Raw genomic sequence first — 25,817 nt, 5'->3', positions numbered from 1 at the left:
TTGGTATGTGTTTGGAGGAAAATGCCTCTTTACAAGTCTTGCATTTGAAGATCAAAGAATATTTTCCTCGGCTACTCTATGGAGTCTACAGTCTACAGGGTGATTGTGATTAATCAACAGAAGGTGATTGTAAGTCTGGACAAGAGACTGAACGACACTTTGCTCCAAGCTGTTAAAGGTGATTGTATTGGTTTAATAAAGATTCAGATCCAAGCAGAATCTCTTTGCAAGGATAAGGATTATTAAGGAGATCCCAGCAACAGCTTAGGGGGAGCATTTGGTGGATCCACTAGTCAAACTCAACACCACATTGGAGATGAACAGGACATATGAAGAACGTATCTGCTTAGACAAAGGGTTTGAAGTCAATATCATTCTCGGGTTTTAGTTCTTATATGTTCCTAATGGTGAAGTGAAGATTGGGAGAGCTATTGTGAAAGGATGTTATTTCTTTAGGTTTCAATCTGAAGTGAAACTTGAGGAAGATTCAGAAGCTCTTAAAGGGATCCAGATTGAGTGATTGCACAACAAGATGATCTCAATCAATTTGAAAAGCAGATTGTGCGGATTCTGATACCCTGACCTAAAGACAATTCAGTACTTAGTACTTGTCGGGTATTCAGATTCCAACTGGATAATTTTGGCTCTGTTACGAGGGACAAGCCAATTTGGTTGCTTAGAGTTACTTCAAAGGAGAAGGTCTTGAAGATGATGGAAACAGAATCTTCAAGTTTAGGACTCTACATCTTAGGGGACTCAACGACCTTCATGATTAAACTAAAGCACCATTGACGAGACTTTGGTTCAGGATATTATAGTGAGCTAGAAGATGAAGCTTCATGCAACATTTCAAGGACTTTGCAGTTGCAGATCCAACGAAATTTGTATTCTCTTTCTTCACCAGCTCTCTATGAGTTGCTATCCAACACCTAATGATCGTCACAGACATGGTATGACTTCTGACTAGCATATTATTTTAATATCTGTTTGCTAGAGTCATATTTGGTATCCAAATTATTACCTCTCATGATACAAGGCACACACAATACAACTATCTGTGCTGTGATACCATGATTATATTATATGTGGACTAACGTCACTTGTGCAAGATAATTGCTAAGTGAATGCAGATTAGTGATATGATGAGTTTGTTGGAAAGTTGCAATTCATTATGGTCTACTAGTTAGCCTAAAGAATGATGGCAATAAAAGGAAGTCAAGGATCTTTTGAATATGCGCATTTTGGAAGATTCTAGACTTGCCAAGACTTATGCCAACAACCACTGGACTTAATCAGTACAAGAAAGGTACATCAACTGAAATGTCAAGTCTCAGAGGTATTCAACTTATCACTTTACTTAACTGCAAGTGGATCACATGATATATTTTCTATAAGGTATTACTTCTTTCATGAGCATGTCTATCGTATTTCTTAAATGAATTCATGAGTATTAAATTGTCTATACATAGGACTTGTGAATTTATTTAAAATCCAGTACCTCGTGCTTTTTGCTATTATATGTGATTGCCATGTTTATTGTTTTGCATGCTTAGATGGTGATTATATATTTTAGCATGAGTGTTTGTTATTTCAAATTATTTAAATTATGGTGCATGACAATTAAGTGACTTATTTGTTCATGATTTAAATGATTAGAGATGACATGAAGAATGACTTAATTATGTTATTTTTCTTGATCTATACCTCTTCAACAATTGGTATCTAGTAGAGAAATTTATCATAATCTAGTTGTGATATATCTGTATTTGTGAACATACTTAGGATTATTTTCTAGGTTGAATTCATTTTTTATAGGTATAAAATATGAAGCATGACTTATTTGTTTCTAGACTTGTGACTTGTATCAGTAATTGGTATGTGGTTAGAATCTAGTTAGAATTTAGTCATGATATACTAGTATTTGTGGAGTTACTTAGATTCCCTCTAGGCTGAATCCATTTATATTAGTGTATATACTTGAAGCATAACTATTTTGTGTTGGATATTTGATGATTTATTAATTGATATTTTATTTCATGTCTAACTGCATATAGTTGTGATACTTTTAGTGTTAGTGATATTTTTGCATGCTTATATGTAGATCACTAATATTAATTGTCAATATTTTCCGCGAGGAGTTGTGTGAGTTCACTTGTGTTTAATGATTATCTGTATAAGACTCGTGAACTTTTCTTCAACTTTCCCTCGGGCTTGCGAATATCTTTGTATGATTGTCATGATTTTAGTTGTTATATGCTGATCTGATAATTATATGATATTGCGTAGGTAATTATTATTTTTTCTTAGTTAAATTGTGATCCATGACAATTATATGCTTATTTGTTTCATGATTGACTTTGATAGAATAATAGATGCATGATTAATTCACATTTTTGAAATATTTGATTGGTATCTTTTCTTGATGCTTTATTGATGTTTTATTTGTGAATTGATTGTGATGTATTGGCACTGGTGAAATATTGTTGCATATTTTTTAAAACCACTAGTGCTAATATATTTTAGGTGTTTAATATTCTGAGTACAAGGGAGACAACATAATCTTTATTCTGTCTCATATTTATGTTCTGGAGTGGTGAGTTTCTTCAAAGAAATTTTCTTATCAATTGATTTCAACAATTGGTATCCACTACTTTATTTCATAAATATTTCTTAGAATATTTTGCATCTATATATGTAGCGTCATAGGACGAGACATTGATTATCTTGTATTTGTGTACTTGGTGATCTTTGTCACTTACAGCGTCTGTTTTGACGATGTGCTAGTATGATGCCTTTTTACTAATTATTGTGATGAGTGCTTTATACACTGTAGCGCATAAATTTTCTTGTTTCCTTTTTAAATGTAGTGAGAAACAAGAGTTTGTGTCTTTTTCAAAGACAAGTTCATTTAAACCTTTTATGCATAGATTCAGACTCTCGTACTCAAACCAATTTTTAATGGAAAACTTTGATTCTTTCATCAGTTGTGATTGTCATTCTTTATGAAAATCATTTTTACAATCACAACTGATTCATTTTTCCTCAAAAGATTAAATGCAATTCCTTTCATTCAAAATCATAGATTTTCTAAAATGCATTTATATCTCTTTCTGTTCTTTGGAACTTAATCAGCCTCTTGGCTTTCCTAGATAGTCATAAGGTTGAAAACCAACAATCTTTATCCCAGACTATAAAACCAAATTCAGAACACATCTCAACTTTCCCCTGAAGTAATAAGGAACTTATTAGACTAGAGGTCAATGAGGGAGAAACTGTACTTGTTGCAGCAAATAAGGATGTGAGGGATAGTGTACCCACAGCTCTACCTCTCAAGAAGAAAAGGTGTTTTCAAAATTGAGGTAACTGTTTGCTCATCTGTATTCTCTCAAAAGAATATAGAGCTGAAAAGGCAATAAAACAGTCTCTGGAATCATTCTCTCAATAGGATGAGTCCATTGAAATTCGCTCGTCAGCCAGAGCATCTTGTATGGAGTCAAGCACATCATCAGTAATCACTCTGATGAAGAGCCTAAACAAAAATCTTATGGACACAATACAAGAGAGTGCACAGTGAGGTTAAAGGTTTTGTTCCAGAAGCAACTTCTTCATTTACCATTTTACGGTGGATAAGATGGTTGATGCCTTTACAGGTGTAAGGAGGAAACGAGGATCTCAATTGCCAAATCTTCAGGATTCTCGTCTCCCTCCCCAGATAAGAACAGATCTGGATCCAATCAGAATGGATTTCCTATTTATAGGAGATCGGCAACTCTCTGACTATGAGTCAATTTATTGATGAGTCAGTTGAGGATCGGGGATTTACGAAACCCCATTGCACCGCCAGTGACCTCTCTTGAAGGGGCTATGGTGATTTTCTCATGCAGGTACAGAAGACCATACTTTGAGTGCTGAGAGAAACACTGTGAGCCAAACACTAAGAGTTAAACACTTGGTGAGATTCTGAGAAGAACCAGTGAGATATCTGAATGAGAAATATGTGAGCATGAGTGAGTGCAAACACATAGGAAATTGAGAAGAGTGAAACACTTGTGAGGTACATATTATAATATTTAGTATCGAAAACTCACATGTTGTTGAAAGAATTGACGGAAGCAACTACGGTTCATTCCATTTCATGGTGTGAACTTATGGTTGATGATTCTCTTGAATCAAGTGTCTTCACAGACATTGAGGAAGACTTGGGCCTCTGCCATAATTAAGCCTTTGTCTAACCTCCTAGAGCAAACAACTCTGGATCCTTAATTGGATAAGCCACTTAGTGGTTGGCAACTTGTGGACCATGATTCGGATTTATCTGATGAGTCTGCAGGGACTGGGAATTACGAACTCCCATTGCACCACCGGTGACCCCCTTTAAGGGTGGCTAAGGTGATTTTCTTGCAGGTATTCAGCATTTTGGAAGCTCAGTATTTGTGTGGAGGGATACACTTACAGAACTCGTGAGTGACACCCTTACCCAAAAACCGAGAGAAAATTGAGTGTTGAGTGATACACCTGCAGAACATTTTAGTGAGACACCCACTAATTACCAAATTTATACCTAAAGACAAAGTGGATGTTGTTACTGGAATGTTAGTTTTATTCATTACTTTTCCGTTTGGAACCTATTCTTTCAGCATAGGGACCAACCCAATCAAAGTAAACCCTTCTTCTGAACTCTTTCTTCGACCCCAGCTTTAGCGTTGTTTAGTTCTCTATGGGGAGATTATCTTTTGGTACAGGAAGTATTGTACACGTTCCTTGACCTATTTGATACCACATATCCTCGGAGGATTCCACAACTAAGGGGGAGAATATATTTAGGGGGAGAATATATGAAAGGGGGAAGAAAAAGTAAGTTAGCTTTCTTCTATTGTCTACAACTAAGGGGGATTAAACTACTCTTTAGCTGTGTACTACTGAGGGGGAGATTCTTCTCTCAACTAAGGAGGAGGATTGATCTTTCATCTAAGGGGAGATAACTACTTATCACCAAGGGGAACCTGATCAAGGTAAAGGGAGGAGAAGTATAAGGTGATACATCTATTCTTCAGTAAGTGGTAGACATGAACTTATTTATTACCACTGAAGAATTCAATGAAGCTGCTGATTGTTCTTTGCATAATGGAATGTTTTGAATTCTCTTCAAGACAGACTATGAGGATTATCTGGCAGGTAAGCAAGAACCAGAGAAATAAAGGTGATATGCACATTTGTTATTTCTATTCATGAAATCTGGAAATGTACTATATGATCCAGAAACTTTGTAGCATTATTTACTAGTCCAGGACTTTACTTTTTCTAGTGTTAGTTGAGTTATCCTCCAGAGGATTTGCTTGTTATGATTAACAAACAAATAGGGGGAGATTGTAAGTCTAAATGTAAAGACAACCCTATCTGTTACATAGGGATGATAACTCAACAATAGAACAGGACAAGTAAATAACACTACGCCTGCACCGGAATCGGAAGATACGAAGACAAAGGTTGAAGAAGCCATCTACAGTCTTGAAGGAATAAGTTCACTGGAAGAAGTTCATTAATATGTTCATGCCTCAGTGAAGAATAAAGATTGAAGTATTCAAGATTGTGGAAGCAATGAAGATGTTGTACAAGTACTCGAAAGATTTCAGTGCAACCCCTGAAGCAAGATATTTCTATATATTTTGGTTGGTTATTTATAATCAACAAACTGAAGCATAAACTAACCCGGAACCGACTGATCAATGTTTGCTGACAAAGAAGGTACAATGTGTTACTTCAGTGTTAGTCGCTTGTGAACCAGACCAGTGCACTAAGCGTCAGCACGTACGGAGTTTTGCAAAGTATTTATCGATCGAAGAATTGATCCAGTTATATCAAGTCATTTGTTCCAAAGTCAAGCCAAGCCAAGCCAAATGCCTAGCCTCTGCAAGCTATGCCAAAGTGACCTATCTTTTATATGTGTGCACTTATATATTTGTATATGTACAAATATATTTATATATATGTATATATGTATATTTAATTAAATATAATATATATAATATATATGTATATATGTTTTTAAACATATGTATATGTATATTTATATGTATGTATATTTAAATAAATATATATGTATATAATATATGTATTTATATTTTACATAAGCAATTATATAATTAAGTGTATATATATATTATATTATGTGCATAAATATATGTATATTTAGAGATAGTTATATATATCTTTATATATATATTTATATTTATATTTACACATAGTTATATGTATATTATATATATTTAAATATATGAGAATATATTTAAATATATGTGTATATATATGTTACTATATGTTTATATAAATATTATATATATGTATATATTTATATATACTTTTCTTTATATATATTTATGTTTATATTTATATTTATAAATAACTATATATATCTCTATATATATTTATATATATATTTACATTTGTATTTACATATAATTATATATTATATATATTTAAATATATGAGAATATATTTAAATATATGTACATATATTATTATATGTTCATATAAATAATATATATATGTGTGTATATATTTATATATACTTTTATTTATTAATATAATAACAACATAATATATTATATTATATATATTATGCATGCATGTGATGATGTCAGGTGTCAAGGGCACCCTAGGGTTTGCATGTGTCCATGGAGCTTTCACTCTCTTTAAGCTCCTGCGTACACTGAAGCCATGCAACGTCCCTGAAGGAGAGACAACAGGGGAATTGATCACTGTATAGCGCAAGTTCAACATGATGGATTTGTTTCTAAGTGGTTACACTCTGAGAGGACCAACTGTATGTGGCGCAAGGTTTGACTGGCGCCATGTTTGACCCTCCTAGGTCATGGCGCAAGTTGCTTGGATTTTTCTAAGTCCCTTACTCATCCACTGTGGAAGAACAACAATGAAGAAGCGCAACATTTGACCCGGTCAAATGTTGCGCCTCTACTCATCTCCCTTGGGCCAACCATTACAACTTGGAATTCTTCCAAGAACACCTCACAGGGACACACTGTACTGGCGCCAACTTTGACCATGGCGCCAAGTTTGACCACAGTAGCATATGTATACATTTGGGGCGCAACTTTCATATATATATATATGTATATGAAAGTGGCGCCACCTCTTTGTACATTCTGGAGTTAGATTTATTTTTATAAATCGAATCCGTCCAGGACGAACTCAAGTCGTCCAGGACGAACTCGTTAACTAGGGTTAGTTAAGTGAGAAGCCTATAAATACATGAGATGTGGGTTCATAATTTGTAACACTCTCCACCACCTTTATGGTGGAATGGCTTTGTGCCTTGCACACTACTACACACAAATAAACTCTAGCTTAGTTTTGTATTATATATATATTTAGAAGCTAGGGTTTGTGAGTGTAAGTAGTAATAGCCATTGTAGCCAACCTTCGGGTTTGGATTTATAGCACCCTTCGAGGTATTTATCAATATACAGATATACCTTGGAAAATATTGTGTGTTGGTTTAATATTTTCATATCCTCAGAAATCGACCCAATAAATATCCGGAACACGAAACCCATTACAGGACTGCAATTTATTTATCCGCAAGATTCGAAAGAATTTTAAATTGTAGTGAGTATCGTATTCAACCCCCCCTTCTACGATACTTTGGACCTAACAACACTTCACGTTGGCACTTGTTGTAACCATCACGTTGCCACTTCAGGTGGCCAGAATGATATTGATTGCGAAACCGACCACGGAAATTTCCACGTCCACGGTTTCGTCCATAACCTCGTCCTCCTCTATGCCCTTTCCCACGTTCATTCTTCTGGAATGACGTGTTATGTACTTCAGGTAACTGGGCAGAGCCTGTGGGACGTATCTGATGGTTTTTCAATAACAACTCATTATTCTTTTCAGCCACAAGAAGGAGAGATATCAGCTCGCCATATTTCTGAAAATTCCGCTCCCTATATTGTTGAGCCAGGATCATAGTGTTGGGGTGAAAGGTTGAGAGGGTCTTTTCAATCATTTCAACATCAGTAATATTTTCACCACATAAAATTAATTTTGAGCTTATCTTGAAAAGAGCAGAATTATATTCAGCTACGGATTTGAAATCCTGTAGCCTCAAATTAATCCAGTCATATCGGGCAGATGGCAAGTGAACAAGTTTCTGGTGATCAAATCTATCCTTGAGATTATTCCAAAGGATGAGTGGATTTTTGATAGTGAGGTATTCAGATTTTAGGTCTTCGTGGATGTGGTGCCTAAGAAAAATAATTGCTTTTGCATTTTGTTCAACGGTTGGGATTTTTTCTGGGTCAATAGTATCTTTTAGGCCATTAGCACTAAGGTGTAATTCCGCATCAAGGACCCATGACAGATAATTATTTCCAGAAACATCCAAGGCAACGAACTCTAATTTTGCAAGATTCGCCATTCTGAATTTAAAATACAACACAATAATATAACATGTTGGTAAATAAATTAATTAATCATGTGTCACATAATAAATTTATAATATAAAACGATAAATATTATAATCATGCAACATGAATATTAAACAACAATATAGACAAAATTAAAAACTATAATAATGACAAGGGTGTTGATAATAACATTTATAAAATAAAATAAATAAGTTAGAGCGTACCTTCTTTGTTGAAATAAGACCCCGATAGAATCTTGTACTCCTTTATCGAAATAAACTCGGATAGAATTTTGTACTCCTTTATCGAAATGAAACTCGGGCAGAGACTCGTGCTGATAACGTGTTATAAAATAATTAATAAACTAATATTATTAAGCAGAGTGAATTTGAGGAAGCAATGCTTTCTTTCTTCTTATTTCAGCGTACATGAGATGTGCGTTCTCTATTCTATTTATAGCCACAAATATGAGAAAAGTTTCTGTATGAATACAAGCTGGTAGAGTTAATTCTCCGTGTATGGAAAACTGAGATACAACTGTATTCTTCTGTTCATATGTCTTGGAAATTTATGTGTAGCTTGCATGCATGGTTCTCCGTGCCATATCAGTTTGACAATCACAGTCCAATTTCATATTACAACAAAACTTAAACCATATTAATTTTCATTATTACCAATATACAATATATTTTATACAATATATTATTAATGAAGTATTTGTCTTAAATAGAAACCCTTATTCCTTTAACCTAGTCTATTGATATTGAGAGTATTATATTACATTCATCCAAATAATTAAATATAAATATGTTATATATATAGACACACACACACATTCATATTAAATTATTTATAATATATATATATATATATATATATATATAACATTCGGGTTTTTTTCGGGTTTCGGGTTCGGATCGGGTTCGGATAGGATTTCGGGTTTCGGATCGGGTTTCGGATCGGTAGAGGTCATATCCATATCCAAATCCAAAAAATTTCGGGTACAAAAATCAAATCCATATCCAAATCCAAATCCAAAAATTCGGGTTCGGTATATCCAAAAATTCGGGTTTCGGATCGGGTATCCGTCGGATCGGATTATTTTGCCATCCCTACACCACCCAGAGCTAGTAGAAAACATAAGGTCAGCATAGAAAGATAGGAGCCATGTCAACACAGCACAACAGTAAAACCACAAAAACAGACAGGGCCAGTTAAGTATTGGTTCAAGAGTTTTTAGTGTCAAAAACAGTAAAACCACAAAACAGATTGGATTCAAATGCATGATTCATAAATAGAGAAAATGAAGAAATTTTGAGGATAATACAGAGAATATAACACACTTGAAACATGTAACCAAATCCAACCCCAATTTCCTTCAAAATATATATTCACACCCTTATACTACATATTTCACGAGTCTTCTGTTATAGATTGATTAGTAGAATTTTCACTCCTTAGCTACTGGAGAGAGTATCTTGCTACTAAATTGTTCTGTAAGAATATGAATGTACAGTATATACAAGACAAGAAATAGTGGTGCTGATATTGCAAACAGATACACATTAAACTTGTTTCAGCTCGTTCCAGTTTCAAATGTATAAACCACAGGAAGTATAATCCTGCACTACAAATAGTCCATTGGTAGTTCCCAATTATCCTCCATCTCTCCGACTTCTGACTGCAGCTTTTCAGCAGGGGAGCTCCGTGGTCTTCGCGGATTGTACTCAAGATGGACTGAATTTTCTAGATCAGGAAACCCACCAAACTCATCCATAGACTTCATCGCCTTCTGAGCATCCCAAAACCCCTGTAATATGTAATAACTGGCCTTTTACACCACTTAAATCCCAGAAAAGCATACCATTTTATTGAAAAGAATCTATAAGTGCCTTTCAAGTTGTCACTTCATACACTATCATTTCTATATTTAATATTTAATCCTCTTTATTTGTAGTTTATTTCTAACATATTCTTCGTGTAATATAATTCACATGTCTGCATATTAATATAATTATAAAAATGTATATTATGTACTAAAAAGAGTTTAGTCCCAAAGCTTCGGTGTTCTTAAATACTGTATCAATATAGAATAAGTTAATATATAATGTAAATATACAATCCATAGTATGATTTTAAGTCAGCTATAAAGTATTTAAAACTGAGGGTGGCACTTGATACTAGGGATGGCGACGGGTAAGATTGAATCAAGTTTCATGAAATCCAAATAATTTGAGGTTCTAAAAACAGATTAGCTTTAATTATAATAGTTATTGACTATTCATTATTTGTCTTTATTAGCTTTAATTATAATAGTTATGTTTCAAATTGTGATTGTAATTGGATAAATATTCTTTATGAATATTTAGTACCATTTATGGGGGTCATTATTGATGACTTTATTGTGCCGTTAATGGCTTTCAGTGCCATTTTTATGGCTTGTGTTACCATTTTAATGGTCATTATATATAATGTATTTAATTGTGTTTTAAACTCTATTTTTATTTCTCAGTTAAATTATTAAATTTTTATGTGTTTTCCTTTGGTTAGAGATTAATTAATAATTCTACATTATTTTATTTCCACTCTATTTTTGATATATATATTCTTTCGTTTTTTGTTTTTTATTAGATTTACTATCTTTTTCACGTTAAATATATATATATATATATATATATATATATTATTTTCTTGTATATTGATTTATGCTTTGTTTGGTTTGTTTCTTTTTTCAGGATACTTTGGAAGCAAGGTTTACAGGACTTCCTTCATGGGTATTTTTTTCTCATTCATGTAAGTTTTATTGTCTAAACGTCCGGAGTTGTGCTTGCATCATTTTCGGTTAGATGATAAACTTTCTTGAAAGAAAGATATCCCAGATGCGGTTTATTGTATTTCGATATTCATCTACGTGTATGTAGACCTTAATAAAAAAAAAAAAACAGATTCAAATCCAAAACTCAATGTCCAAATCCACCAGGTTTTGATTGGATAGGGTTTATTTCAAGTATCTAAGTTTTTTTTAAAATGTAGTTTATTATTAAAGGTACTTGCATACAACTCATTAAATTGTATTCAGAAAGGAAAAAAATTAAAATAATTTATGAAACTATACTATAATTTATGAAATTATATTAACGGATCTACTCTATTCTAATTAGAATATGATAGGGATCAGCCCTATTATTTAGTATTATTATATATTATATATTATTGGGTATTTTTATATATTGTTGGACTTGTGTTCTATTATCAGCCCGGTTGTTTTGGGCCTTCGTTTTATGGTTTATTAGTGGTATATATATACCTGATGTATGCATTATATTAGGGTACGCTTGATTATATACTTTTCTTGGGAATAATATCATTGATTATTCTTGGGATTCATATAACTCTTGCGATAAATCTTGCGTGGGAGACCCGCCTGTTAGGCATTGGGCTGAGATGAAGGCACGTTTGTCTCGTTACTACCTACCTAGGGGGCACAAGGATAGATTGATGGAGTAGTTTGATGACCTATACCAGGATACCATGTCTGTTGCTGAGTATATCAGCAGATTCAGGGAGCTTGTTCATAGGTGTGAACTTAAGGAGGAGAGTCGCATGACCCTTGTTAAGTTTCACAATGAGTTGCGACCAGAAATTAAGCAGCATGTTTTCATTAATCAGATGAACACTCTAGAGGACATTTTTCAGGTTGCACTAGAGCATGAGCATCGATTGAAGGACAACTCCCAGCGGAGAAGTTCTTCATATCAGAGTAAGCCAGTGAGTAGAGTCATACCCCAGAGTCGGACAGTGTCTGCCTCGCAGGAGACTTCTAGAGCTAGCAACAATGTGAGTGCCCCTACCCGACAGTCAGTAGGTTCTTCCGCCATAAAGTGTTTTTATTGTCATGAACCAGGGCATAGATCATTTGAGTGCCCGAAGAAGAAGAGTATGACCTTTGTTAGTGGAGTGACAGAGGGAGTGGGAGAGGACCACGCTCCTGCAGATGATGAGCTCTATAGTCCACATGACGAGTTGGACGATGAGGCGGAGCGGAGCCTGCAGCAGGTAGGCCACCAGTTGAGTGTAATGCCATGCATGTATACTCATGTGCGAGAGGATGATTGGAGGAGGACCTCTATCTTCCATATCTTTAGTAGAGTCGGAGGAGTGTCTTCTAAGGTCATTATTGATGGGGGAAGTTGTCAGAATGTGGTGGCCGAGATCGCAGTTTTGCGGTTGAAGCTAAAGACTGAGCCACATCCCCACCCCTATAGTGTCGCTTGGGTCAACAAGACAACTATTCATGTGACTCACAGATGTCTTGTACCGATCCATATTGAGGGCTACGAGGAGAGTGTATGGTGTGATGTCCTTCCCATGGATGTTGCTCATATTCTTTTAGGGCGACCTTGGATATATGACCACAGTGTGACTCATTATGGGAGACAGAACACTTATGTGTTCATGCACAACGGACAGAAGGTCACTTTTTGTCCTAGTAGGCCTCGTGAGATTCCCATCGGTGAGGTAAAAGTCAACAGTGTACCTACATGACCAACTAAACCTCTCCATGTCTTGAAGAGGAGTGAGTTTGAGAGATGTGCCTTAGACTCTAAGGTTGTGTATATGCTCGTTGCTATAGAGGTGAGGAATGCGCCCGTAGCAAGTGGTGGTGAGATTCCTAGGGATGTTCAGCAGATTCTTGATGAGTTTGCAGATGTTATGCCCAATGACCTACCTCAGGGGTTGCCACCACTCAGAGATATCCAACATGCTATAGACTTTGCCCCTGGGTCTTCACTACCCAACCTGCCGCATTATAGGATGAACCCCATTGAGCAGATGGAGATGAGGCGACAGGTTGAGGAGTTGTTGAGTAAGGGATTTGTGAGAGAGAGTCTTAGCCCTTGTGCTGTACCAGCCTTGTTCACACCGAAGGCTGATGGTACTTTGAGGATGTGTTGTGATAGTCGAGCTATCAACAAGATCACCGTCAAGTATAGGTTTTCCATACCTAGACTTGATGACATGTTAGATATGATTGTTGGAGCTCAATACTTCACGAAGATAGATTTACGGAGTGGATACCATCAGATTCGTATCCGGGAGGGGGATGAGTGGAAGACTACCTTTAAGACAGCAGATGGACTTTATGAGTGGTTAGTCCTACCATTTGGGCTATCCAACGCCCCGAGCACGTTCATGAGAGTCATGAACCACGTGCTCCGTCCATTTATTGGCAAGTTTGTTGTCGTATATTTCGATGACATAGTCATCTATAGTTCCACGCGTGAGGAGCACTTATCTCACCTGCGTCAGGTTCTGGCAGCTCTCTTACATGAGAAGTTGTATGTGAACTTGAAGAAGTGCTCTTTTGTACGCGACTCCGTGATATTCCTTGGATTTGTTGTCTCCAAGGATGGGGTCTCTGCTGATCCCGAGAAGGTAAAGGCCATACGTGATTGGCCCGAACCTTCCAACATCCATGAGGTGCGTAGTTTCCATGGATTAGCTACCTTCTATAGGAGGTTTATTAGAGGCTTTAGCACCATTATGGCTCCTATTACTGATAGCATGAAGAAAGGAGAGTTTGTGTGGTCTAAGTCAGCCGCGAGAGCCTTTATCGAGGTAAAGGATAGGCTAACACATGCTCCGGTCCTCACTTTACCAGATTTTGGTAAGGTTTTTGAGGTAGCATGTGATGCCTCTGGCTTAAGTATAGGCGGAGTACTGAGTCAGGAGGGACATCCTATAGCTTTTTTTGCTGAAAAGCTTAATGAGGCCAAGAAGAGGTATACCACCTATGAGAAGGAGTTTTATGCTGTAGTTCAGGCGCTTAGGTATTGGCGACATTATTTGTTGCCTAAGGAGTTTGTGCTTTACTCCGATCACCAGGCGTTGCAGTATATTAACGCCCAAAAGAAGCTTAATCATCGACATGCCAAGTGGTTTGAATTTGTTCAGGAGTATACCTTTGTGCTTAGGCATTGCAAAGGTAGCGAGAACAAAGTCGCTGATGCACTTAGTAGGGTGTCCAATCTTCTTAACACTTTGAGCGTAGAGGTAGTAGGATTTGCACATATGATCCAGGACTACCCTTTGTGTCGGGATTTTGGTGAGATCTACGCTAGCCTTCAGGATTCTAGCTCTGCACCTTCGAGAGAGTATTGTATTCATGATGGATACTTGTTTCGAGGGATTCGCTTGTGTATCCCTAGTACGTCCTTGAGGGATCATCTCGTGAGAGAGTTGCATGCGCGGGGGGGGGGGGGGGGGCTAGCTGGTCATTTTGGTCGAGATAAGACCATTGCTATTGTTGAGGATAGGTTTTATTGGCCTAGTTTGAAGAGGGATGTTGCTCGTATAGTTGCTGGGTGTCGTACTTGTCAGACGACTAAGGGTAGGAAACAGAATACGGGTTTATATACTCCTCTTCCAGTTCCTCATGTTCCTTGGGAGGACCTTAGTATGGATTTTGTATTAGGGTTGCCTAAGACACGTAGTGGGCATGATTCAGTCTTCGTTGTAGTGGATCGTTTTACTAGAATGGTTCACGTCATTCCCTGTAGTAAGACTGATAAAGCTGTTCATATTGCCTCCATATTCTTTCGTGGGGTAGTTGGGATACATGGAGTTCCGTTGACCATAGTTTCTGATAGAGATGTCAAGTTTGTGAGCTACTTCTGGAGGACTCTTTGGAAGTTACTTGAGACTAGTCTCAAGTTCTCTACTGCCTATCATCCACAGACTGATGGACAGACTGATGTCGTTAATAGGAGTCTGGGTGATTTGATTAGATGTCTTGTAGGAGAACATGTTTCTAGTTGGGATAGGGTTTTGCCGACAGCTGAGTTTGCCTATAACAGTTCTGTTAATAGGTCTACAGGAGTCAGTCCTTTTGAGGCCTATATTGGCCATCGGCCTAGGAAACCCATAGATTTGGTTCCTCTTCCACCTGCATATAGGTCTAGCGAGTCTGCAGAGTCTTTTGCACGTCACATTCATGATTTGCATGCTGAGATACGTAAGAAAATTAATTTAAGCAATGAAAATTATAAGTCTGCTGCAGATGTTCATCGCAGGTTTCGGGCGTATAATGAGGATGATCAGGTTATGTTGCGACACCGCACTGAGAGGTTACCTCCTGGTGCTTGGAAGAAAGTGCATGCTAAGAGGACGGGTCCATTTCGGATTTGAAAGAGAGTTGGTACTAATGCTTACGAGTTAGATCTTCCTAGTGGTATGGCTATTGGCCCTGTGTTTAATGTGGAAGATCTTACTCCTTTTCATAAATCAGCTGATATTTATCCATCTTCTTCACTTCCTTCACCTGACATTCCTACATCTTCACCACCAGTAACTACACCAGTTACTTCTAGCCCTATTGAGCCTATATTTACCCCACCAGTACTTGTGCCATCTACTCGCCCTTATGTTTCTTCACAGCAGACAGTTGATGTGCCTGTTGATGTTCTTGATGAGAGGTATGTGCCGACTCGACATGGTGGTGGTTATCATCAGTATTTGGTTCATTAGAGTGGCAGGTCAGAGGATGAGCGTACTTGGATCAGCGCTTCAGAGTTTCGTCGGCTTGCTCCTGATCTTTTTGAGCGCTATGTGGAGTTCAGTTCGACAGAGCCGAACTTTTCTTAGCCGGGGAGAGTTGATAGGGATCAACCCTATTATTTAGTATTATTATATATTATATATTATTGGGTATTTTTATATATTGTTGGACTTGTGTTCTATTATCAGCCCGGTTGTTTTGGGCCTTCGTTTTATGGTTTATTAGTGGTATATATATACCTGATGTATGCATTATATTAGGGTACGCTTGATTATATACTTTTCTTGGGAATAATATCATTGATTATTCTTGGGATTCATATAACTCTTGCGATAAATCTTGCTTACATATATTGTCCTACATCAGAATACATATGAAAATTCAAATTTGAAAACATCTCTCGAGCCTATTTATAAATCCATTTTGATGGACCTATTAATTGAAAACTTATTTTAGCAGGCCTGGTAAAAATTTAAACACATCTACATGTCTAATAATTCAAACCTATTATAAAAGATACATACTATTCTAACACAAAACATCTTTTAAACATAATCATATGCAAACAAAAATACACATATTAAAATATTATATCAGGTCATCAGATTTGACTCCAGTTTTGAAATTTACGAGGCGGGTATTGGTTCGGTACAACTGAAATCCAAATTAATCCAAATTCAAATCCGAACTTGTTCAGGTTTAAAAATGAAATTCATACCCAAATCCAAAGTTTAACGTCCGGTAAAATCCAATCAAAACGGACAGAGTATATTGAATCAAATTAGCCATCCCTACTTGATACAAAATATATCGCCAACTCAAGATCCATGGACTCATTAATTAATACAATTAAGTTGTAGCTTTTGAATCATATAGGTGCAAAGATAGATTGAAGTGTATACTTCTCTCATGACTGAAATTTTCAACTCTGGACAAGTTTTAATTTAGAATAAAGTTTTGTTAACACTTTTTTTTGGTATACAAGTACATTTATTTATGAACACATAATTGTTTGATCTGTAATTTTCTTAATTCCACATCATAGTGAATTAAACTTACATTCAAAGTACGAAAATAAATTACATTATGCACATGGTGACAGAGATACCTTTGTAAGCCTCTGTATACGAGAGGCAGCAGCTTCATGGACTACAACTGTGTCTGATACGACTTCAAGCACATCTTCAACAAACAATGCATAGGTGCTCACCTAGAAAATATAACAAGCTTGATAATATATAAAAACTATTGAAAACCCTATCTCATATGTCATTCACAATCCTTGTACAAACATACTTAGCGAACAAGAGAATTATAGTATTATAGCAATTAAGAGGACATGAAAAGTACATCATTATTGAAAACTATAAACTCTTAGCATAATTGGGCGATATGACCATGGACTTACAAAACTTGATGGAATGATGGATAATCCAAATGAATCAAGCTCCAGTGATACTACAGCCCCTGAGTTAACATTGAAATTGTATCCTCGCACCTAAAAGTTGATAGATAGGAAATAAAGTGTTTTCAAAAGCTTAACATGGTAGAGTTTTAATACCTACAAAACAAAATGATGTATAAAATGTCTTACCTTTCCGATATTTTGTCTTCCAGGAGTGACAACATCATACCCTATCTAAAAATTATCAACAGTTCAGTATCTTTTAAAAAAAATATACTCAATTATCAGAAGGTATTCCAGTTTTGACCTTGCAAAATACAGGCTTAATTTTTAGTAGATAAAGGCAAGATCAACCTCGATAAATACAATTTGTAATGTGAACCATAGAAACAAGGAACGGGGGACGTAGCCCCGTTTTGCGATCCGGATACTTCGTCCCCGATTCGGGAACAAACACGTCTCAGTTTGCTGGGGATCGCGTATCGGTTCGCTCGTAGTGACGAACCGACAGATATGAATGATTTGCACTGATTTGGGAGGAAGCAGGCGAAGGGAAAGGAAGAAGAGAAGACGAGGGGCATGACGGAGAACAATTGTATATATCTGTATCTATGTTACATAAGCGGCTGAAATTAGTTTTAACAAGGTCTGCTTAATTTGGGCCCTTGTATAGGCCCAAAACTCTATTTTAAAGTTATAAACAGTCCAGTACTAGTGTTATGTAAGTTCATCTAATGTTTTATATACCCTGAGTTCAACCAATTGTATCATTCAATTTTAGTAATGTTACAGATCATAAATAATCATATTAAACTTATAATGAATACACAATAATTTTGTAATAAATATTTATAAAATTAATTACAATGTATATTTTATTTAAGATTATATATATAATTAATTGAAAAAAATATTATCGTACCCAAACGTCCCATCGTACCCAAGCGTTCCATCGTATCGGATACACTAAAAGTGATGTTTCGCGTATCCGTTTCCGTACCCCGTTTCGTATCGAACCCGGTCCTATGTAACACTGATGTGAACAATAAGAAGCAATATTTCCTAGCAACATGTACCAAAAGTATGAAACAAGATTCTGAAGTAGCTTTTATCATAAAGCACAATAATATCATATGACATTCAATATGGAAGACGATACAAAATAAGAGTACTTTTGTCGATTCATGAGACAGATGTGACTAACATAAGTGCACTGCCCTGATTAAAGAATGCAGTTTTAGGAAAAACATAAACAAAATAAAGTGATAAATGTTAAGACAATTTTAAGAAACAATTGTTAGTATTTAATAATCAGGAGCTGATCCCTGGCCAAGAAGTTCTTATGGAGCCGGTTATATTTCAGCTGTACCGACACGGAAAAGTTGTTGGAAGCCAAACCTCCTTCTAGTAACTTTTTTAACTGGAAACCAAAAACTCCTTCTGACAATTATCTTACGCTGGTAGTAGGAGCAGAATTTTTAATCTCAGTGTTGATCCAAAGGCTGAAAAGCTGATGTCTACATCAGCCCCCTTATTAAATATGATTAATGTATTAATTACATATAATTTTGATTTAATTTATTAGTCTAAATATTCGTTATTTGGATATTATTTTAATTTACTTAAATTAACCATACTAGAAAGCCATGGACCCATGGTTGTCCCAAAGGAAAGTCACGTTGATGGAGGTCTGTCTCGGCGAAGTCGACAAATATCGGACAATTTTTTCAATCTAAGAAGTTCTACCAACGTTACCCAGACTCTTCATTTTGCCTCGAGTACCCGTGTCGGACACTCGACACTCGGACATAGGTATGGACACTCCGACACTTATTTTAGGCCAAAAACATGTGAAATATTCAAAATATTGCCGAGTCCGACACTCGGACACGTATCCAGTTTGGACACTTTCAGCCGAGTCCGGGTAACATAGATTTCTACCATCTTTGCCCTCCCCCTACCGCCACCAATGCCATTCTCATGCCCCCTACTAACACTATTCCAGATCAACCTTCCATTTCAGAGCCCAGTTCCAAAAATCCCCAATCACTCAGTTACTGAGAAAATAATTAAACATATAAGATACAATAATTAAAAATTCCCAACCACTCATGCCCCCGTTCTCATGCCCCCTACAAACATTATATCGTATTCTATTTCAAAATAATTAAACATATAAAATACAATAATTAAAAATTACTGAGAAAATAATTCAAGTAAAATAAGGACGGGCTATAAGCTAGTATTACTAAGGTGTTGAGGGTGAGATGAACGGGTGCTGAGGGTGAAATGAATGACTGTGGTTTTGTGGCACAAGGAATAAAGCCTTGTACCGTTGTTCTCCGTAATTTTAGAGAATAAATTTTAAAGCCAAGATATTCTTTCTATTATTTCTGTTTGATGCATCAGAATCATAAACAACCTGGTTTTAAATAGTTGTATGCATGATAGATCAATGAAATTCTTGATAATAAACTGATTAGGAGCCCGTTTGGCTGAGCTTATGGCTTATTACTTAACGTGACTTGTCTGATAAGCTGAGAGGTTAAAATATCTGTTTGGGTAATTTTGACTTATTAATAACTTATGAGTTATTAAAAATATAATAATAAAAAAAAGTAATTTATGAGTAACTTATGAGTTACGAGTAATTTTTATCAAAAAAAAGGTTCAAAAAAATTTAGTCACTGAAAAAATTACCTCAAAGTAGCTTCTGGCTTTAAGTCAGTTTCTGGCTTATACATGACTTTAAGCCGACTTCTGATTTATTACACAAACAGACATTTTTCAGCTTAAAACCAAAGATGACTTAAAGCCCGGGCTTTAAGCCCAGGCAAACAGGTTCTAGATAATAATAGAATATATACCCATGCAAATACCCTTCTCCAACATCAAAGAGTTGGTTGAGTAAAAGACCATAATCTAATAGCTTTCCGTCAACATATATTTTTTTATTAGAGATAATGATTTAGTACTTCACGTACCAATGTTTCCAGTCCAGCCATATTGATTTCATTTTCAGTCACGCTCTCATCTTGGACAAGTACAACATCACCAACCTGTAAAGATTAAGTTCAAGTATATAAATAAAGGATATACATTCAGTTTATACTAAATATAAATTCTTAGCTGCAAACTTAGCTATCCCAGAATAAAAACAACAAATGAAATTCTACAAGGGAACTGCAGAAAAATTTACAGGTATATTCAAACACTTGTATTGACATTTCTAGGAGAGCAGACTCAAATACTGATCAACATCGTTTTAGTAATCTCAGAAAGTGCAAATAATTAATGAAAAGATATTGGTATGACTGATTTCATAAAGAAATGAAATGGATCAATAAAATTGAAAAAAGAACAAGGGGCCTACAAATTGCATATGCCCTCAAAGAGCAAAGATGTAATCAATCAGCACAAACAATTAAGTATGCACAAGACCTTGCAGATGAATATTACAAACTTGAAGCTACAAACCTTTAAAAATTATACACTTAAAAGAATATTACTCCCTCCATCCCCAATTAGATGACACTGTTGACTTTGGGTACGCAATTTAAAGTTTATTGACCGCATAGCTACATGACTTATTTTTAAATTTTTATTTTTACAAATAAAAATTAAAATATGAAATTTTCATTTACAAAAGAAAAAATAAAAAAATAAATTTCGAAAGTAGACGGTCAATGCACCTAAAGTTGCGTGCCCAAAGTCAACTAGCTCATCTAATTTGGGATGAAGGTAGTATTATAACTTTTGGTAAAATTAGCATAGATAATGAAAATGCAGAAATTCCTAAGAAATGTACCTGACAAATATCGTGCATCAAAAATCGTTCAGTATGGCCAGAGAGCAAGCTTGGTCTGAGCTCTGCGACCAGTACGAGCCACTGCAAAGTTGGGAAGAGGTTGAAATTAGCAAAGAATTAAGTGGGTTGAAACTTAATGAGGGGAGTCATAATACTGACAGAAGACGGGTCGAGCCAAAGCTGAGAAACAAAGCCCATGGTGATGGCAGAACGGATGGTGATTACTTGTTTTGCCACTATGCTGGATCTATTCATAGTCTGCCTTTTTCTACTAATTCTTGGTCTCACTAGAGGAACATCAGCATCCGAATTCAAGTTCTTGCTGCCGAAATTCAAGCCATCAGTACGAGGAGATTTTGTTCCATTAATCACGTTATCATCAAACTGAAGAAAGTTGGGTCTCGAAGAAGCAGCAGCAGCAGCATCTCTTTTTTGTTCTTGTTCTTCAACATCATCATCATCATCATCATCTCTTTCTCTTTCTGGTTCTTGTTGTTGAATATCATCAGACGCAGATGCTTTGGTATAATATAATTTATTGGGGTTGGATGTAATTGATGAGCGCTGATACATAGACCGAATACGAATTCTCCGAGGTAGTAGTAGTGATATATTATTATTATTATAATTATAATTAATATAACTCAGTCCCAATCCAAGGAGCATCGAGCGAGACGTGACGATACACTCGCACATGCCGCTGCCTCTGCCGCCCGTAACCCAAACACTTCAACTTATCCCCTCCCCCCAAACCACCATCATTTATCATCAAACTAGAGTTCGCCTTTTTCTCCCCCTTTCACCGTATACCATTTTCCATTTATCTGGAATTGTAATTTGTTTAAAATTATATTTTCACAAGTTTAAAAACAGAACATGGCCTTTTCTATTTTCACTCTAGGCAATACATGAACTTTAGTCGAAATGTAATTTTAAAATAGATTAAAAGTTATCTCTATTACTATATTTTTTTTATTCTGTCAATTGATAAAATATTAATAAATTTCAGTTAAACTTTAGTCAATTTAACCGGTACAAAACCAAATATGACAACTAAAATAAAACATAGGAAGTATATTTTAATACTTATCTTATAAATTAAAAATATTATTTTTCAAAAATCTATTTCACCTAAATTTTATAGAGAAGTAATACTTACTCCCTCTGTTTCATATTACATATCCATTATTGAGAACAAAAAATTGTTTCAAATTACTTGTCCATTTCAACTTTCAATCAAGTGCAGTCAATATTTGTATTTCCAATTTGTATTTTCAAGATGAGTTTTATACCACACCATACGAAATTATATTTCTTAAATCAAATATATGCCACATATTATACTTGGTCAATGCAATAAATATAATAATAAATGAAAGATTTCTACAAAGTTAGTTTTCTTTAATATGCATAATTTGTTCAAGTGGACCTGTATTATGAAACGGAGGGAGTATCTTATAATACAACTGTAAATCTGTAATTGAGAAGTGAAATGCTGTCTTCTCAGTCTCCACACAAGTCAAGTCGTATGGATAAACCAAGCAAGAGTCTGTTTGCACTTGATCCAAATGCCTTGACCACCACTGCTGCATCCTTCTCTTCCTGCTCCCCTAAGCAAATTAAATATCCATGGTTTCTTCTCTGCTGCTTCCCCCAAGTAGTTCCTCAACTCTCCATCAAAACTCCAGCCTCATTTCTTTCACTCCTTCAAGACCAGCAGCGGCAGCAACAGCATTCCCCTACCACCTTTCCACCACCCTCGCAAAACACTGCAAAAGAAACCCTTTGAGGTGCAACAATGCTTTCCTTGACAACATTTCTGATTTGTTGTTAGACAACAATCTTCATCTTGACCAAACCCCAGTTTTTCAGTCAGGGTATGCTCAGTTTCAGAGATTCTCTGCGCAATTACCTGATGATGAGAAATGGGGAGTCGTTCTTCTTGGTGGTATTGTTTGGCTTTACTTAACTGCTAGACCTGGTGTTCTTGTTGGTGCCATTGATGCATATTTTCTTGCTCCTCTCCAGAAAGGCATTGACATTTTACTTGGATACAGGAGCTTAAACAGGACTAATTTCATTGTACAAAACAAATTGGGAGAAGGATCTTTTGGTGTTGTTTATGCTGGCCTCCTTGTGCCTAAGAACGTGTCCATCGAAGAAACAACCCGAAAAAGAGGTAACAGGAAATCTTTGGAGAAGGATTCCAGGTTCAAGGACAAGGTTATTCTTAAAAAGGTACCACAACTCCAGTTTTAAATTGATTTGCTTTTGCTCCTTACCAAACATGCTACCATTCAATTAATAAGGCTTGATCAACGTATGCCTTCATTTATATCCAAAGTGACAAATGAGAAAATTTTAGGCATCTTAAAATTTTTAAACGTAAGAATTTCATAAAAACATCCTGCCGGAAATGAGAGATACAATTATCTTCATCATTTGTTTACGTTTCAATCTTTTCATGTCTCAACCAAATGATCACGTCCAAGTATCATTTTTTTTTGCAAATTATTTTGTTGTAACACCATGTCATTACCCTCCCAAGTCTACGAAATCATGCTTTCTATTTACTCTAGGTTAAACTTGGAGTTCAAGGCGCTGCAGAGTGTGGAGAATTCGAGGAATGGTTTAATTACAGGTTATCAAGAGCAGCTCCAGAGACATGTGCTCCATTTCTTGGAAGCTTTGTTGCTGATAAAACGAATACACAGTTCATTAAGGGTGAAAAATGGCTTGTGTGGAAATATGAGGTAATCGTTCTATGTATAGTTTGCACGGAACTCCAACATATAAATTTAAATACTCCAGGGTCCAGGAAGAAGACAATAACAGTACGCTGGACACGTACATTCATTGTTTCGTAGAATCTATTTTTTGCAGGTATTTTTTTGGGATGGGGTTTGGATTTCTATAGTTTCTTTCTTTAAGAAATCAGGAAGGTTCACTCCTTTAGGCCAAAGAACTTTCTAGGTTAAGCTGTTCTATATCCTCAGCCGAATTACAGATATCCTGATATGATGATCTATGATTCATTATGCATGTTGAGATTTATGATAGAATGTCTGCAGCAACAAAGAATGACTTGCTCACCTGCATGTAAGCTTTCATTTAAACTGCCAGAAACGGCAGCAAGAAACCTCATTGTAACTGTAAGAAAAATAATCAGCCAACTTCCATGATCGTCAAGTGCAGATAAATATGCTCTTGTGATGAGTGCATAGGATGTAGGAACTAACATTAATATCCTTTCAGTAGAATTTGTTTCACTTTTTCCTTGTTCTTCTAAAATGCAAGCCTAGTTGTGTCACTTCACGTTACAGGGAGATCTAGACCTTGCTGATTACATGAAAGATCGTAGCTTCCCTTTGAATCTGGAAACTGTTATGTTTGGTCGTGTCTTGAAAGGAGCGGATTCTACTAAGCGTAATGCATTAATTATCAAACAGATACTGCGGCAGATAATTACTTCACTAAAGAAAATCCACAACACGGGTATTGTACACCGTGATGTAAAGCCAGCCAATTTGGTTGTGACAAAGAAGGGACAGATAAAGCTCATAGATTTCGGGGCAGCTGCTGATCTTCGGATAGGCAAGAACTATGTACCAAACCGCGGTCTGCTTGACCCTGATTACTGTCCACCTGAATTATACGTACTTCCTGAAGAAACACCAACTCCACCACCAGAGCCGATTGCTGCTCTTCTTTCTCCGATCCTGTGGCAGGTACAGATAGACTCTTTTTCATTATGAAGGTGCTTAATTATAAATCATTTTTTTCTTTTCTTAATACCCGTCTAACAAATCAAAGAGCGATGGCCTCTTGATTACACAATGATATGATACTGCTAAAATTATCTAGAAGTATACCATGAATGAGATCGAGTAATAGTATCATTGAATTGTATTGAGTTTCCTTCCCTAATTGACGTAGCAATGGCTGCAAGGTCATACTAGAACTTGTTTGGATTAAAGGAAATTCTATGCTATCAGTTTGAATAAAGTTTGTTTTTATTGTTTATATTGTAGTTAAACAGTCCAGACTTATTCGACCTATATTCTGCTGGGATAGTACTCCTGCAAATGGCAGTGCCAAGTTTGAGATCAAGTGCAGGCTTAAAGAATTTTAATTCAGAGCTAAAGACCGTGGGGTACGACTTAAACAAGTGGAGGGAAAAGACTCGATCAAGACCTGACCTGAGTATTCTTGATATTGACTCAAGCAGAGGCTGGGATTTGGCCACAAAGCTTATTTCAGAGAGGGGTTTCCTTCGCAGGGGGCGTTTATCTGCGGCGGCTGCTCTGAGGCATCCATATTTTTTGTTAGGTGGCGACCAGGCGGCTGCAGTTCTCTCCAAACTTAGCTTAACAAAGTAGATATTTCTTTGTTTTGTAAGTATGCCTATTTCTTTCACAAATTATATGTTACACCACCCATGTTACACAAATTGCTGTGAAATCAATACAAGCTACCAAAGCAATATGGCATTTGGACCTATATGGATTGAGAAACTGAACCGATCTAAATTGAATCGAATTGAAATAATCTGATTAGTTTGATTTCGATTATTCAAAAACTGAAGTTCAAAAAGCTGAGAATTTGTAGTCTCAGACC

General features: G+C 36.0%; 3 protein-coding genes across 4 annotated transcripts; 1 reads left to right on the top strand and 2 right to left on the bottom strand.

Annotated features, from left to right (window-relative positions):
* Positions 1-7,639: 7,639 nt before the first annotated feature.
* LOC108197888 (uncharacterized) lies at positions 7,640-8,440 on the bottom strand. The gene has a single exon (XM_017365629.2). It carries the CDS (start codon positions 8,438-8,440, stop codon positions 7,640-7,642), a length of 801 nt encoding a protein of 266 aa, XP_017221118.2.
* Positions 8,441-9,949: 1,509 nt separating this feature from the next.
* LOC108199768 (uncharacterized) lies at positions 9,950-22,049 on the bottom strand. 2 transcript variants are annotated; one of them, XM_017367734.2, is made up of 7 exons: positions 21,360-22,049; positions 21,201-21,281; positions 20,377-20,451; positions 17,582-17,626; positions 17,396-17,485; positions 17,096-17,197; positions 9,950-10,239 (listed from the first exon to the last, which is right to left on the bottom strand). In XM_017367734.2, exons 1-7 carry the CDS (start codon positions 21,894-21,896, stop codon positions 10,057-10,059), a joined length of 1,113 nt encoding a protein of 370 aa, XP_017223223.1. In that variant the 5' UTR covers positions 21,897-22,049; the 3' UTR covers positions 9,950-10,056. The 2 variants fall into 2 exon arrangements, with proteins under 2 accessions (XP_017223223.1, XP_063938944.1); XM_064082874.1 differs by lacking the exons at positions 17,396-17,485; positions 17,582-17,626 and having other exon boundaries at positions 21,360-22,028.
* Positions 22,050-22,700: 651 nt separating this feature from the next.
* Positions 22,701-25,700, top strand: LOC108199729 (serine/threonine-protein kinase STN8, chloroplastic). The gene is made up of 4 exons (XM_017367673.2): positions 22,701-23,438; positions 23,780-23,953; positions 24,524-24,928; positions 25,232-25,700. Exons 1-4 carry the CDS (start codon positions 22,830-22,832, stop codon positions 25,577-25,579), a joined length of 1,536 nt encoding a protein of 511 aa, XP_017223162.1. The 5' UTR covers positions 22,701-22,829; the 3' UTR covers positions 25,580-25,700.
* The last annotated feature ends 117 nt before the right edge of the window (positions 25,701-25,817 follow it).

Source organism: Daucus carota, chromosome 8 (genome assembly GCF_001625215.2).
Source record: "Daucus carota subsp. sativus chromosome 8, DH1 v3.0, whole genome shotgun sequence".
In the NCBI taxonomy this organism is placed as follows: domain Eukaryota; kingdom Viridiplantae; phylum Streptophyta; class Magnoliopsida; order Apiales; family Apiaceae; genus Daucus; species Daucus carota.
The sequence above is the reverse complement of the archived record's forward strand: the minus strand, read 5'-3'. Positions and strand labels throughout refer to the sequence as shown.